Consider the following 14,076-nt stretch of genomic DNA (forward strand, 5'->3'; position numbering starts at 1 on the left):
ATTACAGGAGGATACTTTTTGTGGAAGTAATTCCCAAAGCAGTTCTAACAAAAAAGGAAGAAGACTCTGACTGAAAATCATTTTAGCAACTGAGTTTCCTAAGTATTTTGCCTTTCAAGCACTATGTAAATAAAATCAGTGTGCAGGGATTGTAAGTATCTCCTGTAAAGGGGGCAGGGGGAGGCTGGCTCAGATTATACCTTTACCCAGATCTGTGACTGTATATGTGGAGGGGAGTTAGAGTGTGCCTTCTCTTACTGCCCTGCCTCTGTAACCCGTATGTAATTTTAATGTTCTAATATGGTGCAGGAATGTAAAAGCCTACATGCACAGGCCCATTTTGCATGATTAATACCCTGAGTAAAATCCAGAAATAAGTCCCATGGACCTGGGTCAATGCACATTGGATCTTGCAAGCAAATACCTTTAAGAACATTATGCTCATGAGTCTGGTGGTATAAAAGTCCAAGCAGATGTGCTGAATGGGTGGGTAGAGAAGGCACATTCTTGCCCCCCTGCCATGCATAGGGTTCCAGATCTGGATCAAAGTACCATCCAATATATCCCATGCTTTTGCACTGAACTCACATATATACACACACACACATATATACATATACACGTATGTGTGTTTGTATGTTGTATTCATGCATCTTTATATGTATGCACATGCATGTATACTTCTATTAGTGCTGAACAGGGGTCTACCCAGATGGGTTATTTTGCACTGCTTACTACTGTTGCACAATTAGCTAGAAGTGGGATTGCATCCAGGATTGCACATGGCACTTAATATAACACTACAGCCCCACTAAAATCTATCCTTTTGGGGCCTTTTCGGTCCTGGCCCCCACCTGGCGGAATTCTCTGTCTGCGGAGACCAGGGCCTGGCAGGATTTACTATCCTTCCACCTGGCCTGCAAGACAGAGATGTTTCACCAGGCATATGGTAGAGGTTGGGACTGGTGAGCTCCTTTTTTGCCAGTCTCCTGCTGAGCGGAGAACGTAACCTCCCAACTGTCTGCCGACTCACCTAATGAATATGCTTTCACTCATCCCATGGGGTGTACTAGGTTGGTTTGGTTTATGGTTTGTGAAGAACTGCTGCCTCTTGTACTGATTGTTATGCACTGATCTTTCATGTTTTAATGTATTTAAATGTATTTATGTATCCAGTATATTTTATTGTGATTTTATTGTAACCTGCTCTGAGCCAGCTTGCGGGGAGAGTGGATTATAAACTTAATAATGATGATGATGATGATGATGATAAACATCTCCAGGTACAAATTCCTACTATGTCTACTTGCTGAAATCCCCCTCAGTAAGGTCCCATTCCCTGTAGTTTTCCTTCTGTTCTGCTGCTCTCAGACTATTTACTCTTAAAGGATGTTTCTCTCGTGGTGCTCATTATTCAATTATTCATTTATTGTCAGCCCACATCACTACTTATAATTTTTTCATTGTTTATGAAATAATGAAGTCAGTAATAGACTCGATGAGGGTAAACAAGCTGAAACTGAATCCTGACAAGACAGAGGTTCTCTGGGTTAGTAAAAAGGCTGCCCAGCACCGTGAGATGATATCTGCTCTGTCTTGCATGGGCTTACAATCCCCTTGAAAAGTCAGGTTCATAGTTTAGGAGTAAAGATGGGCACAAACCAGAAAGAAACCAAACCATGTGGTTCGTGGTTAGTCAAATTTCACAAATCACAAACCACGAACTTTCACGAACCTGCTCCCCCCCCCCCCCCGGTTTGCGAACTGGTTCGTTTTGTTCATGAAAATGTCACATCCAGGTCAGAAAATCGTCACTTCCGAGTCAGCAGAATGTCACTTCTGGGTCAGCAGAAGGTCTGCAGGCAGTCCATCCCCTGTTGCCTAGGAAACTGATTAATTGGCACCAGGCTGTCTGCTGCGACAAACGAAAAAATGAACCAAACAAACCAGCCTAAAGTTCCTGGCGGTTCGTCAGAAATGGGATCTGATGAACCACTGGTTTGCGAACCACAAACCGGCCTGTTTGTCACAGATTTTGGTTCATATTTTGGTTCTTGCCCATCTCTACTTAGGAGTACTATTTCACACAGCAGTCACTTTAGAAAGTAAGGTGGTGGCAGTGGTTTGGAGTGTCTTTGCCCAGCTTCAGCTGCTGTGTCAGCTTCCTCTATTCCTGGCTCAGTCAGATCTATCCACAGTGATCCATCCATGCTCAGCTGGTGGATACACAAAGAGGGCCTTTTAAGTGGCAGTCCAGTGACTGTGGAACAATAGCGCCAGGTAGATGCGCCAGGTACCCTCATTCTCTAGTTTCAGGAAGCAAATGAAGACCATTTTATTTAGAATAGCTTTTTAGATGTAGTTTAAACTGTGTTTTTAACCTCTGTTTTCAACTGTTTGGGTGGTTTGTACTTTGTTTTTAATTGTAAAAATTGTTCTTTTGTTTGTTTATATTTTATACTGTAACCTGTCTTGAGCTCCTTTTTGGTGGAAAGGCACCTAATAAATATTTTAAATAAACAGATAACAGCATCATTCCAAAATGGTGATTATTAGAGAGAGTGTGCTCCACCAGCTTTGGCAAATTATGAAGTACTTAAGCCTCGCCTCACTCTCCCAAGGGAAGAGCTAATGATTTATAATTCCTGAACGCCAGAATAACCAATAGCCCCAAGTAGGAGAAGATGAAGCAATTAATTATGCTGGAAAGATAAAGGACAGTAGCCCTGAAAAGTCTCAATAGTGCTTTGACTGTCCACTTAGGGTTGGTGCTGTAATCGTGTTTTACATCTTAAAACATAACCAGAAATCAGGTCTGGAAAAAGGCAGAAAGAAAACACAGAAAGTATTAAACTACAGCAGATTGCTGAAGTCATCATCCATTGTGTACCCTCAATGATCTCTTCTCTAGATCTCTTCTTATAACAATATTGGATGTACCTGTGAGGTAATTTTGGGCCCCTTTTACTAAATAATCAACCAGATAGATAAGACATGAGTGAAGGTAAAGCAACACATTTTATTTAACAGAAAAAATAAGTAGTCAACATAATAAGTGTTATGTGTGAAATAGTTCAGCTTAAATGGGCAAAATGACTTTCAACCATGACCCAGCAGTTTCCTGCAAGGGACTGAACACTTGTAACTGGGCTAAACTACAGTAAATGAACTCTGGGGAGATATTCTTGCTTTCCTCCTCCAAACCATTTACCTCAGGTATGGAGGCTTACAGGACCTGCTTACCAAAACACAGGTTTCCTCAAAAACTTATGTTTACACTTCCACCTCACATTCTCTGGTTCTCAGAAACTGCCTAGATAGATGTGATTCATCTGGCTTTTACCAGGCTGCTTGTTTATCACCTAAAAATAAGCTTTCTTCCCTAAGCCTACCTACCTACCAAAAAAAGCCCAAATAAAAATCTTGGCACTGACACTCTTAACCAGATCCTCCCAGTCCCTATCTGAGGGGAAAAGTTTTTGTTCCCCCTTTTAAACTGAGGCCTGCTCACTCCCTCCCATCCAGTGGCATTCCATGGGCTCTGATTGGCTGACCATCAGTTGGATTTGGAGGCCAAAACCACATGGATTGGTTCAGAGCTCTGGAAAAGAGGTGGAGCTTTTCAAGGATGATTACCACAGAGAATATTTCCTTATAAAAGCACTTTCCCATAGATGCTAACCATGTGTGGCCATACTGCCACTTCCATATACTCGAAGGAGAGAGCTATTCAAAGCTATTTTAAAAAGGAGATGATATAACGCTGGAAAGGGTGAGCTTTAAACAGTGTCGTTCACAAAGTAGATGGATGGGTAAATTGATACTACAATCTGATTTCACACAAGCTATTCAATAACGTCCCCTTTATCATACCAAGCAACTTACTATTTTCAAGCTTTCTAAGTAGAGAAATCACACACAAGCGAAGTAAAGAAGTCATACGCAAGTCACTTCTGTTCCTACACAGCCATGCAATTTACAGAATATTCTGGGACATCAGATTAAACCTACAAGAGTTAGCATTTTAGGGGAAAAGAATCCTTGAAAAGTGATGTATTTGATGAGAAAACAAAAGAACGTCAGTGAGGCCAATTGCCTCAATATGTATGAAACACCACGGTAGATCCACATAAAAGTTTAAAAGATGTTTATGGGAATGACGGTACACGACACCTGTCATAGTTTTATCCTAGCTTTCCTCAATGACCTCAGGGAAGCATACACTGTTCTCGCCTCCAATTAATCCTCATCCATGTGTGGCTGAAACGGCCTGAGAGAGGTTGACTGGCCTGAAATCACTCGGTCAACTTCAGGGCTGAAAGCCAAACTAGGTAAGAAACTGGGAGTTCCTTTTCTGGAGCTCCCAGAATTTTCAGTCAGGCACACAGGAGCTCAATCTGGATCAGGAGTGCAGCCTGAGGTCTAGGACTGGGGTTGCCAGCCTCCAGGTGGTGGCTGGAGATCTCCTGGAATTACAACTGATCTCCAGGTGACAGAGATCAGTTCCCCTAGAGAAAATGGCTGCCTTGGAAGGTGGACTCTATGGCATTATACCCTGAGGCCCTTCCCCTCCTCAAACCCCATCCTCTCCAGGCTCCACTCCCAAAATCTCCAGGAATTTCCCAACCTGGACCTGGCAACGCTATCTGGGATGGTATTAAGCCTTTCCCTCTTGTGCCATTTTCCCAATCTAAAATGGCTTTAGGGAGCTACTGTTTGGCCACTGGGACAAAATTCTATATGGGTACCCATATCTGTACCTGTATTATTGCCCCAACAGAACAAATAGCAGTTCCATAATACTGTTCTAGACTAGAAAACCACCACAGGAGAAGGGAGGAGGGCTTACCCCCCTTCTGGCCCTAGGGTTACCAGCTGCCCACTGGTGACAGGCAATCTCCTGGGGGCTTGCTGGGTTGCCTGCTAATCGCTGGCAAACCCCCGGGCGATCGCCCACCATTGGCAGACAACTAAGGAAAGCATGTAACGGGCAGGGCCGGTGCCAGGGTTTCTGGCACCTGAGGCGAGATACCTACTTGTGCCCCCCACCCTGCTAACCAATTTTAAAAAACAGAAGAAATGTAGGAAAAAGGAAAAGCACAAAACTTGAAACTTTTTACATTTTTAATTTAATTTTTTTTTCTTAATTTAAATTTAAATTTTTAATTTTTTAAATAAGTGTGAGAATAACAACAATCTTTGTTTTTCTTCTTGTGAGCCAAAAATTTATTTTGTGAGCAGAAACAGTGACTTGCATTGAAGTTTTGAGCACACCTCCTTTTGTGTGTTTGTGTAAAAAAGTTTCCCTCTCTCTTTCTTCCCACCTCTCTCTGAACCCAGAGACTCTTGGCAGTAGAAGGAGGGCTTCTCTTACAGGGCCCGCTTGGAGGAGAGAGGTGTTTGGAAGGGGGAGACTGAGCTGAAGCCTTCTCTTTCTCTCTGACCCTCTCCAAGCCTTAAAATATTTATCACCTTTGTCAGAGATCCCTTTCGGGAACTACCCTCCATGCTCATCCTTCTCCCCCCCACCCCTTGGGTTTGAAGTGAATGGCAGCTGACAGCTAAGCATGTAGTGTATAAATATTGAAATAAACTATTGGGGAAGGTGGGGTGATATATGTAAACCAGGGAATGAGAGAAGGAAGGTGATAAAGAGGGGGGCACAGTGTGGGGCGCTGCTCTGCTGGAGTGAAGAGGGAGCAGCATTGAAATCGGAGAATAGCAAGGGGGAGGGAGAACGAAAGGGAGAAGGGGGGAGGAAAGTAATAGAATTTAAAACAACAACTTTAAACCCAACAACAGTGATTCGCTCCTACCTGTTGCACAGCGACTGAAAGGGAATTGTGTGTGTCTCACCTCACTTTCTCCTTCCTCTGTGGTGGTGCACACACAACCAGCCACTCTTTCCACCAGAAGCAGCCCCCCCCCCTCAAAAGCCTGAGGAAAGGTGAGAAGTAGAATTGACGCCAGCTGGGGAGGGGGAAAGGGATGTACTAAAAGGAATGACAGGATTGCCCACTGGAAATAATGGGAGAGGCTTGAAGGCTCATTGGAGAAAATGGGAGCCAGGAATGCCAATTTACTTGCTGTGGCTCATGAAAGCTCATACCCTACCACAAATTTTGTTAGTCTTGTAGGTGCTACTGGAGTCTTGCTTTTTTCTACTGTTACAGACAAACGTGGCTACCCATCTTGATCTTCCAACACAGGCCCCAGAGTGGAATGACAGTCCCTGAGAGAAGAATCAGTGGTCTGGGACTGGAATGGCAGTGGGTGTGGAATGAAAGGAGGTGTCATTCCAGTCCCAGAGCCCTGACCCTATTCCCAGGAGCAGTCGTTCCACTCTTCGACCTGTCATTCCAGTCCCTGAGCACAGGTTCTATCCCTACGGACCGTCATTGCACTCTGGGGGCTGCCATTCGACTCCTAGAGTATTCCATCTGGTCCCAGAGACCTTTATGGAAAATCCATTCCACCTTTTCTTTGCAACTTTTTTTGTGTTGTGATGCATTTCAATGGAGCCCAGGCAAGTAAATTGGCATCCCTGGCTCCCAGGGATGGGCCTTCAAGCCTCTCCTATTATTTCCAATGGGCAATCCTCCAGTCATTCCTTTTAATACATGGCGGTGGGGGGGGGGGAGAAAGAAAGGAGGGAAAAAGGGGGACAAAAGGTCAGATGGGAGCTTGCTGCTCCCCAGCCAGCTAGAATCTCTCTTGCTCACGGAAGCTTCGCCCAAGGCTTAAATTGAGAGAGAGAGAGAGAGAGAGAGAGAGAGAGGAGGAAAAAAAGGCAGAGAGAGAACTGTCCCCGCTGATGGGGCTGAACTTGAAGCTCCTCGGGCGGTGGCTGAGTGGGAAGACAGGGCTGCCCTTCTGCACTCCAGAAGAAATACCTTGCGCCAAGAGAGGAGAATTCCTGCACGAGCACACAGAAGTGCGCACACTGCAGGGAACACCGATTGATCGTTGGGGGGCCAGCACAGCACATCCTTCAGAGTTCAGTGTCTGAGGTGGGGGCTGGCTCTGCCTCAACGGAAGTGCCGGCAGTGGTACCGGGTGTGCTCTCGGGGGGCAGGATGACGACAAATGGGCCAGAACTAGCCCCACACGAAGCGCAGGAGCACACCTGTGACTAGTGTGATGATGTCATCACACCTCTCCGGAAGCATATGTCCACGAAGAGGCCTTGGAACGCAAGTCCAGGGTCCCCCACCTCCCACCAGGAGAGTATAGGGACCTGGGAACCCTATCTAGCCCTCATGCCACAACATCAGAACAGAAGTGGGCCCACATACACTAGATAACTAAGTTTTTTAAAATGCTGGAAGCACATAAAACTCCCAGATTCTCATGTGGTTTGGACCTCAATGGGAATTTGAACCCATGCCTCCGCAGTTCTAGTCCATCCACTACAGCACACTGGTTCATGCAGAAATCATATTTGTAAAATGTTGGCTTTAAAAACAAAATCCTTCAGCCTTATCAGCAATCACCACCTCAGTCTTTAATAATATTAAAGACATTTGGATAATCTGTTTTTAAGGCCTGCAGTTCTGTTCATTCCCCTTGTGATTCCAGGCGCTCCACTGGTGATTATAGTTCCACTAGAGACAGCCTGTCCATAGATTCCAGCTAATCTGCCCCACCCCCAGTGCGGGGGTGCAGTGTTCCGTGTCCGCCCTGAGTACAGCTTCAGGGAGTGTAATTACTCCAGATCAATGAATCCAAAGCATGCACTCTCATGCTTGTAGTACTAATACATACATATGTGCCATCAAGTCACAACCGACTTATGGCCACCCCAGCAAGGAGCTTTCAAGGCAAGGGAGAAGCAGAGGCGGTTTGCCATCGCCTTCCTCTGAAGAGTCTTCCTTGATGGTCTCCCATCCAAGTACTGACCCTGCTTAGCTTTGGGCTATACCATGTCACCTTCCCTCCATGGTACCAGTAGGCCCAGTTTATCTAGGAAAAACACCACTTTCCAGTAGTGGTTTCATTCATGCCATCTTAAGTAGACCATAGGAGAAATGAAATGTTCTTACCCAGTATTTGATGGCCCAACCTCAATTCCAAAAGCTATACAAGGTTTGGAAAGATTAATGATGGGTTCAAATAAGTTACTTACTCTTTTGCCTGGTTCTCCTTGCTCACCTTTTTCACCTTTTCCACCACCTGGAAAGCCCTGGAAACAACACAAACAGCCAGAAAATTAGCCCACAGATGCAAGACATTACAGTTCTGCAACACAAATTCATTTATAATGTTTATTGGGTTACTTACAGGAGGACCTGGTGGCCCAGGGGGGCCTGGTGGACCACGGTCACCTGGAATACCCTGTCAACCGCAAGGTAGAAAAAAGATGTAGTTAAAAACACACACACAGAGAAGTCTAATATTTCATTGTCGTTTCTTGAGTACATCAGAACTCTAGCTCCAGTCATTATTTTTCTGACACTGGGTGCAAGCCTGTTCTTCATGTGTGGGCTCCCTGTGTTTATGGGCTTTTTGTATGCCACTCATGCCCAAAACCAGGGTGGATTTGATTTAAATCATGATTTAAATCACTAGTCAGTAAGTCTAGATTTAAATCATGCTTTTCTACATAAAGACTCCTCACACTTAGCTTCTTGTGCAGATCTATTCTACTCCCAACACTCTTCTATTCATTGAATTTTTTGAAATTTAGCACTTAAGAGGTAAGGGGTTGGTTCTGTGTACGTAGATTTGCGAAGGAACAAGGGGATTCCGATCTTTGTCTCAACTCTGTATGTTTATTTTATAACTTTTTTGCTGTGAAGAAGAGGCATGTGATCTCTGCAGAACCAAATTCACAGTTTTGAGAACTGTAAAACCAAGTGTCTGTGATAATATCTTCTAGATAGAAAAATTACAATAATCTTACAGAAACCTCTAGAAGAGCATGACATTGTGAATGGAATAATAAAATTCATTCAGCAAAAAATTTAAACATTGCATGAATATACAGCCTCATGCTACATAATTAAAAACTAATCCTTATTTCATGATGAATAACCTTTGGACTATAATGTGTCTTAAACAGAAAACTATCTTTAGATAGATTTTTCCTCAAAAACATTTTATTAAAAAAATTCGATTTTTAAATTTTTTTTTTTTAAATCATTGATTTTTATCCACCCTGGCCAAAACACAGCAGTCCAAAGCCCTCTGTTCTCCCATATAGTTTCAGATCACATAAATGTACTGCCTCAAGGGAAATGCAGTGCCAGGAAGTAGAGGGCTTGGCAAGCTAGAGGTGAAGGCGGGAAAACGTTAGGCTGGCCTTCCCTCTCCCACAACTTAGCTAGGGAAAATGTGTGTGTGTGTACTTCACTCACCACATAGCAAGCCATGCCAGGCAAAGGTGAGTGAAGTACACACACACTCACCATTGGTCAGCCCAGCATACTCTACTGTGCAAATGAAAAACTGCAGTAGGTGTTCTCCTACAGCAAACCAGCAACACTCACTAAAGTAAACGGAACCCTGGGTCACTGGATCTAGAATCTATAATCTTCAGAGCTGTGTTTGCCGCTTCAGTACTGTGGGCCACGTGGTCAAAATGTTCCGTGGATTGCGATGTCGTCCCAGTGACTCCACCCACCCAACAGCCCATAGGCTGCCCCAAAATAAAGGCCTCCAAATTAGGCTTGGGCTTTGGCTGGGGAACAAGCACTTGTTGCGCGACTGGCTTGATCCCTTTGGAGGACTTCCTCACTGGAAGTCCCATTCCTAGGCACTCGTGCCTCCCGTTATGTGCTCTGCTTCCCTCGAGGATGCCTAGGGGCCAGCATCGAACAAACATTAAAGGAAACTCACCGGTAAGCTTCTAGAGGAGATTGCAAAATGTTAACGTTGCATTTCGAAATTATATCCCACTCCTCCAGCCTTCAGCAAACCTTAAAGCTGCTGCAGCATAGTGGTTAAGTGGTTGGGCTGCAAATCAGCACTCTGCTGATTCAAATCCACTACTGCCAGGAGTACTCAGCAGGTGGCCTTGGGTCAGCCAGTCCTCTCAGGCCTGGCGACCCAGCTGTATTGTGGGGTAATAACAACATGCTCCCGGGACCACACGAGGCCCTGCCAAGTTGCAGGCCAACAGAGCAGCCTCCTCTCCCTCACCTGATCTCCTTTCTGAAACTCCACATCATTTGGTCTTTTCTGTTCACCGATCTGTCCTGGGGGGCCCGGGGGGCCCTGAAGTCCTTGCTCACCCTGGTTCCCCAAGAAAAAGCAGGAAACATTATTGTCATTAACTTTTCCAATACTACTTCCAGACAGTATTAGAGGAATCACGGGCTGCCTCCAACTGTAAGCTAAGTTTTCCATGCTCACCTTTTCTCCTTTGGGGCCCTGGAAGTTCAAGCCCATATTGCCCTACAAAAAGTCGAAAGGCAGTCAGGACACGATGTTGAGCGACAGCACATAAACAAATGCACAAAAAAGCAAGGTGTACCTTTGGGCCTGGAGGTCCCGGGGAGCCAGGAGGACCCTGTAAAGGACAAATATGGTCAGAAAAAGAACAACAGCGACTGCTTTAACCCCACAAGCAGCCTGGAGGATGGCGGGGCTTCTGTCCTGGACATGCTGCCTTTCTGGCTTCAGGCAACTGAACAGCAATGTTATTGTGTCTCAGTTCTCTTGCTGGGTTTGCCCAGTGCATTTTATCTCGCTGTTTTATTGTGTGTTATTATTTATCATTATTGGTTTGAATGTATTTTGGCATATATTGATTATAGTGTAAGCTGTTTCAGGCATATTTTATAAAGACGTGATCAATTATTAAATCAATCACTCAGTAAAGCAGCCTTTTGGAACAGGAGTCCCAAGGCTGGCTGACTTGCACTGATTTCCTCTTTAAGACCCAGAGGAAGCCCTTTTGATGCAACAGCGACAGAAATAAAACACAAAGACTTCCTTTTCAATGTACCCACAATTCCTAGCCTTGGGAAGCTGGTATCACAATGCAAAGGGTGCAGCAGCTTTACGTTCATCAAAAATTAAAAGTTTCAGAAATCAAGGACAGTTTCCTTGACACCATGTAAAGGGCTGAAGTCGTCACCTTCTGTGCGTGTGCCCACAGCAGCTACTGGCACTTGCTGCTTAGTTCGATGAATGCCAACTGCGTGTTAAAGGGGAGGTTAAGTTTGATACACCATCCATTCTCAAGAATTAATTCTGTAATCATGCAAAATCAATCCACTGCTGATCATTTTGAAGATGATTGCTGTCCTCTCAGTCTACCTACTTCTACTACAGATGCCTTTTGCTCAGTAGAAAGTATATTCATATAAATCACTTGGGGTTTACTGTACAGCAATAGGAAAGCAATGAGTGCTTTGCCTTATAAACACCAAGCTTTGGCATGGGGTGGCCTGTTGATCTGGCTGAAATCAGAAAGGCAGAGAGAGAGCTCCCCCCCCCCCAAATTATATATGTAAGTCCCATCAGGGTTGTGACTAATGGCAATCCAATTGAGGGCAAGTGAGGAGCAGAGCTGGTTTACCATTGCCTTCCTCTGCAGAATCTTCCTTGATGATCATCCATCGAAGTACCAACCCAGCTTCGTTTCAAAGATCTGATGAGACTGGGCTATAGCATGCCGTTTTCCCACACTCCTTTTATCTACACACCAATACATTTTGTACACAATGCATATAAGTGAAGTCTCTATATTTCTGGTGGACATAGTACAGTGGGACTCTCACGGTGCCATCCAAAGCAAAGTTACACTCTACTAAGCTCACTATCTTTAGTGGCTTCATAAGAGCCTAACTCTGTTTAGAAAGCAATCCCAAACATGTCTACTCAGAATCCTACTTAAATCTATTTAATGGAGCATAGTTCCAGGATAAGAAATCTTGTGTGACTTAGGAGCAATCCATGTTTGCCCACAACAGCACAAAGGGGGTAAGCATGACCCATGCACCAGGCTGCAAATGTGTATTTAATAGACTCATGACGGCTTTGTCCAACTATGGGGTTCTTCCAAAAACAGAAGTTCTTCATTGGTTCCTTCAATACAATCCTCTCCCTGCCAACTTCTGCAACAACGCTTACAGTTTGCTGAGATGCAGTCACAGCCCTGTTACATTGAGCGGGCAAGAGAAAGGAGCAGGAACTTAGCAGAGTAGCTGCCAGGAGTTCTTGTCCCCTCCCTCACTTTTGAAGGCACTAGAGAATCTCCTGTTCAGCAGCTCAGATTCTCATCTGATGCCACTTCCTCATTCGGCAGGCTAAGCAGAGGTAGTCGAGGAAACATACCGACAAACCTTGCGGCCCGGGAGGACCATGGGGACCTTGCACTCCAATGAGACCTGGGGGGCCCTGGAATAAGGAGAGAAGAAAAAGGTGAAGGTACCTGGCTATAGATATGGGGAGGGGAACACAGTGGGTCACAGTGCCGATGATCCTCCAAACCGGCATTTGGATGATTAGAAACAAGTTGCAGGCTCTCATTTACCCCCCCCCCCCCCCGCTGCCCCACACACACCACACCGGTTGTATGATTTCCTATTCAATAGTTTAGCACTAATTATAGTGTACCATGTGGTTCAAATCCACACACACTGTGGCCCTCCAATTCCATTTCAAAACAAGGCCTCAACTTCTGATCTGAAGAGGAAGTCCTAACCATAATCCGCTGATTCAAACATTATGGCAAACTAGCACTAAAATGCGACTGAATGGGAAACCATGTAAAAGAAGGGGAAGGAAGGAACATGCAACCGGCTTCTAGTCCTCCAAGCAATGGTTGAGTTCAGCTGCTAGTGACATTGTTCCTACTCAGTTTCAGTTCAAGCCAATATAAAACCTAACATATTTTTAGTTTGCGTCATTTCATTGCAATTGGCAAACACGGTCCTTAAAGCAATAGGCCTCAGTTCTGCCTGCTGCTGTCTGGTCCTTTAGAAAGACAGAAGAAAAGACACGGTGTGTAAAAATCCACCCAGATATTGGACTGGACCCAGCAGCCTTCCTCTGATACAAGCGGATCAGAATATCCAACCAATTAGTTTCATCTGATTCATTCCAGTTAGGGAACATGAAGGCACCACCAGTTGATTGTCCTTTTCTGTGTTGACTCCTTCTTTGGAACTGGTGAACTCAGAGTTCTTCATATTCTGTTTAGGTCAACAAAAACTTCCATCATTTAATATTCTGGGCCTGGAGTATCTCAAGCATCCCTGCTTCCATATGAACCCCATATAGATAGATACCCTTCCATGGATTCCTCTGCCTTCTGAAGAGAGATGGGGTAACCAGAGACAGGGTCTTCTTGGTTGTGGTCCCCTGCCTTTGGAATGACTATAATATTCCCTTCGCATCTGCTCTATTGCCATTAGGCACCAAGAAAACACCTGCCTGTTTTGCTAGGCTTCAGAGTCACTTGACTGGCCCTCTCTCTGGGCCGGGCTGCTAATTGTTATTTTGTCCCTTTCCTTTGAGGCCTGCGCAGCTTTTGTTTCAGCAGGCCTGTGGGCATTCGCATCAATGACTGGTTTGAATTTTGTTAGCTGCTTTGGGCAAATGCTTCAGTTGGAGCAGGGGGACAGAAGTTATTCAAAGAAGTAAGCCAACAAACAAATGCAGATGGTGATAAAAAATGGAGAACAGGAGCCAGAGACGGGCTCCCCAAGACAGAGCATCAATTCTCTGCATTGATACGACTCTGAAGCATTTCCCATCACCGTCAGTCAACGAGTCCCTGCAAACCAACTGGCATACTTCTGCATCCAAAGACAGAGCAGCGCTCAGACCCTGGAGAGGCCTGGCCACGGGGGAGTCAGCCCGGCCCCCAGGATTTCTGCACCCGGCTCCCAGCACAGGCCTAGTTACCATCCCCAGAGCCCTTAGCAAGCAGCTCGACTTCTTTCTCCCACGTGAACCAACACAGACCAAGGACTACACAGAAGCCCATCCTGCGTTTCGAACCAGGACAGGCTCTCTTGCAGAGCCCTCTCCTGTCAGCGCCTCGGCCGCATAGTCCCAATAGCCCGTGCCTTGCCTTGCCAAGGGAGTTCCCCCAAGGAAGAGCTCTGCCCAAGCCCCTCTCGC

At 45.2% G+C, this 14,076-nt stretch overlaps 1 protein-coding gene across 1 annotated transcript in view; it reads right to left on the minus strand.

Annotated features, from left to right (window-relative positions):
• Positions 1-14,076, minus strand: part of COL4A5 (collagen type IV alpha 5 chain) — a 185,163-nt gene that overhangs the window by 76,262 nt on the left and 94,825 nt on the right. The window contains exons 10-15 of the mRNA XM_054995968.1: positions 12,283-12,345; positions 10,475-10,510; positions 10,354-10,395; positions 10,141-10,233; positions 8,281-8,334; positions 8,126-8,182 (exon numbers count right to left, since the gene is read on the minus strand). Of these exons, the coding sequence (XP_054851943.1) occupies positions 8,126-8,182; positions 8,281-8,334; positions 10,141-10,233; positions 10,354-10,395; positions 10,475-10,510; positions 12,283-12,345 (345 nt within the window). The remainder of the gene's footprint in view (positions 1-8,125; positions 8,183-8,280; positions 8,335-10,140; positions 10,234-10,353; positions 10,396-10,474; positions 10,511-12,282; positions 12,346-14,076) is intronic.

This window comes from Eublepharis macularius, chromosome 13 (genome assembly GCF_028583425.1).
Source record: "Eublepharis macularius isolate TG4126 chromosome 13, MPM_Emac_v1.0, whole genome shotgun sequence".
In the NCBI taxonomy this organism is placed as follows: Eukaryota; Metazoa; Chordata; class Lepidosauria; order Squamata; family Eublepharidae; genus Eublepharis; species Eublepharis macularius.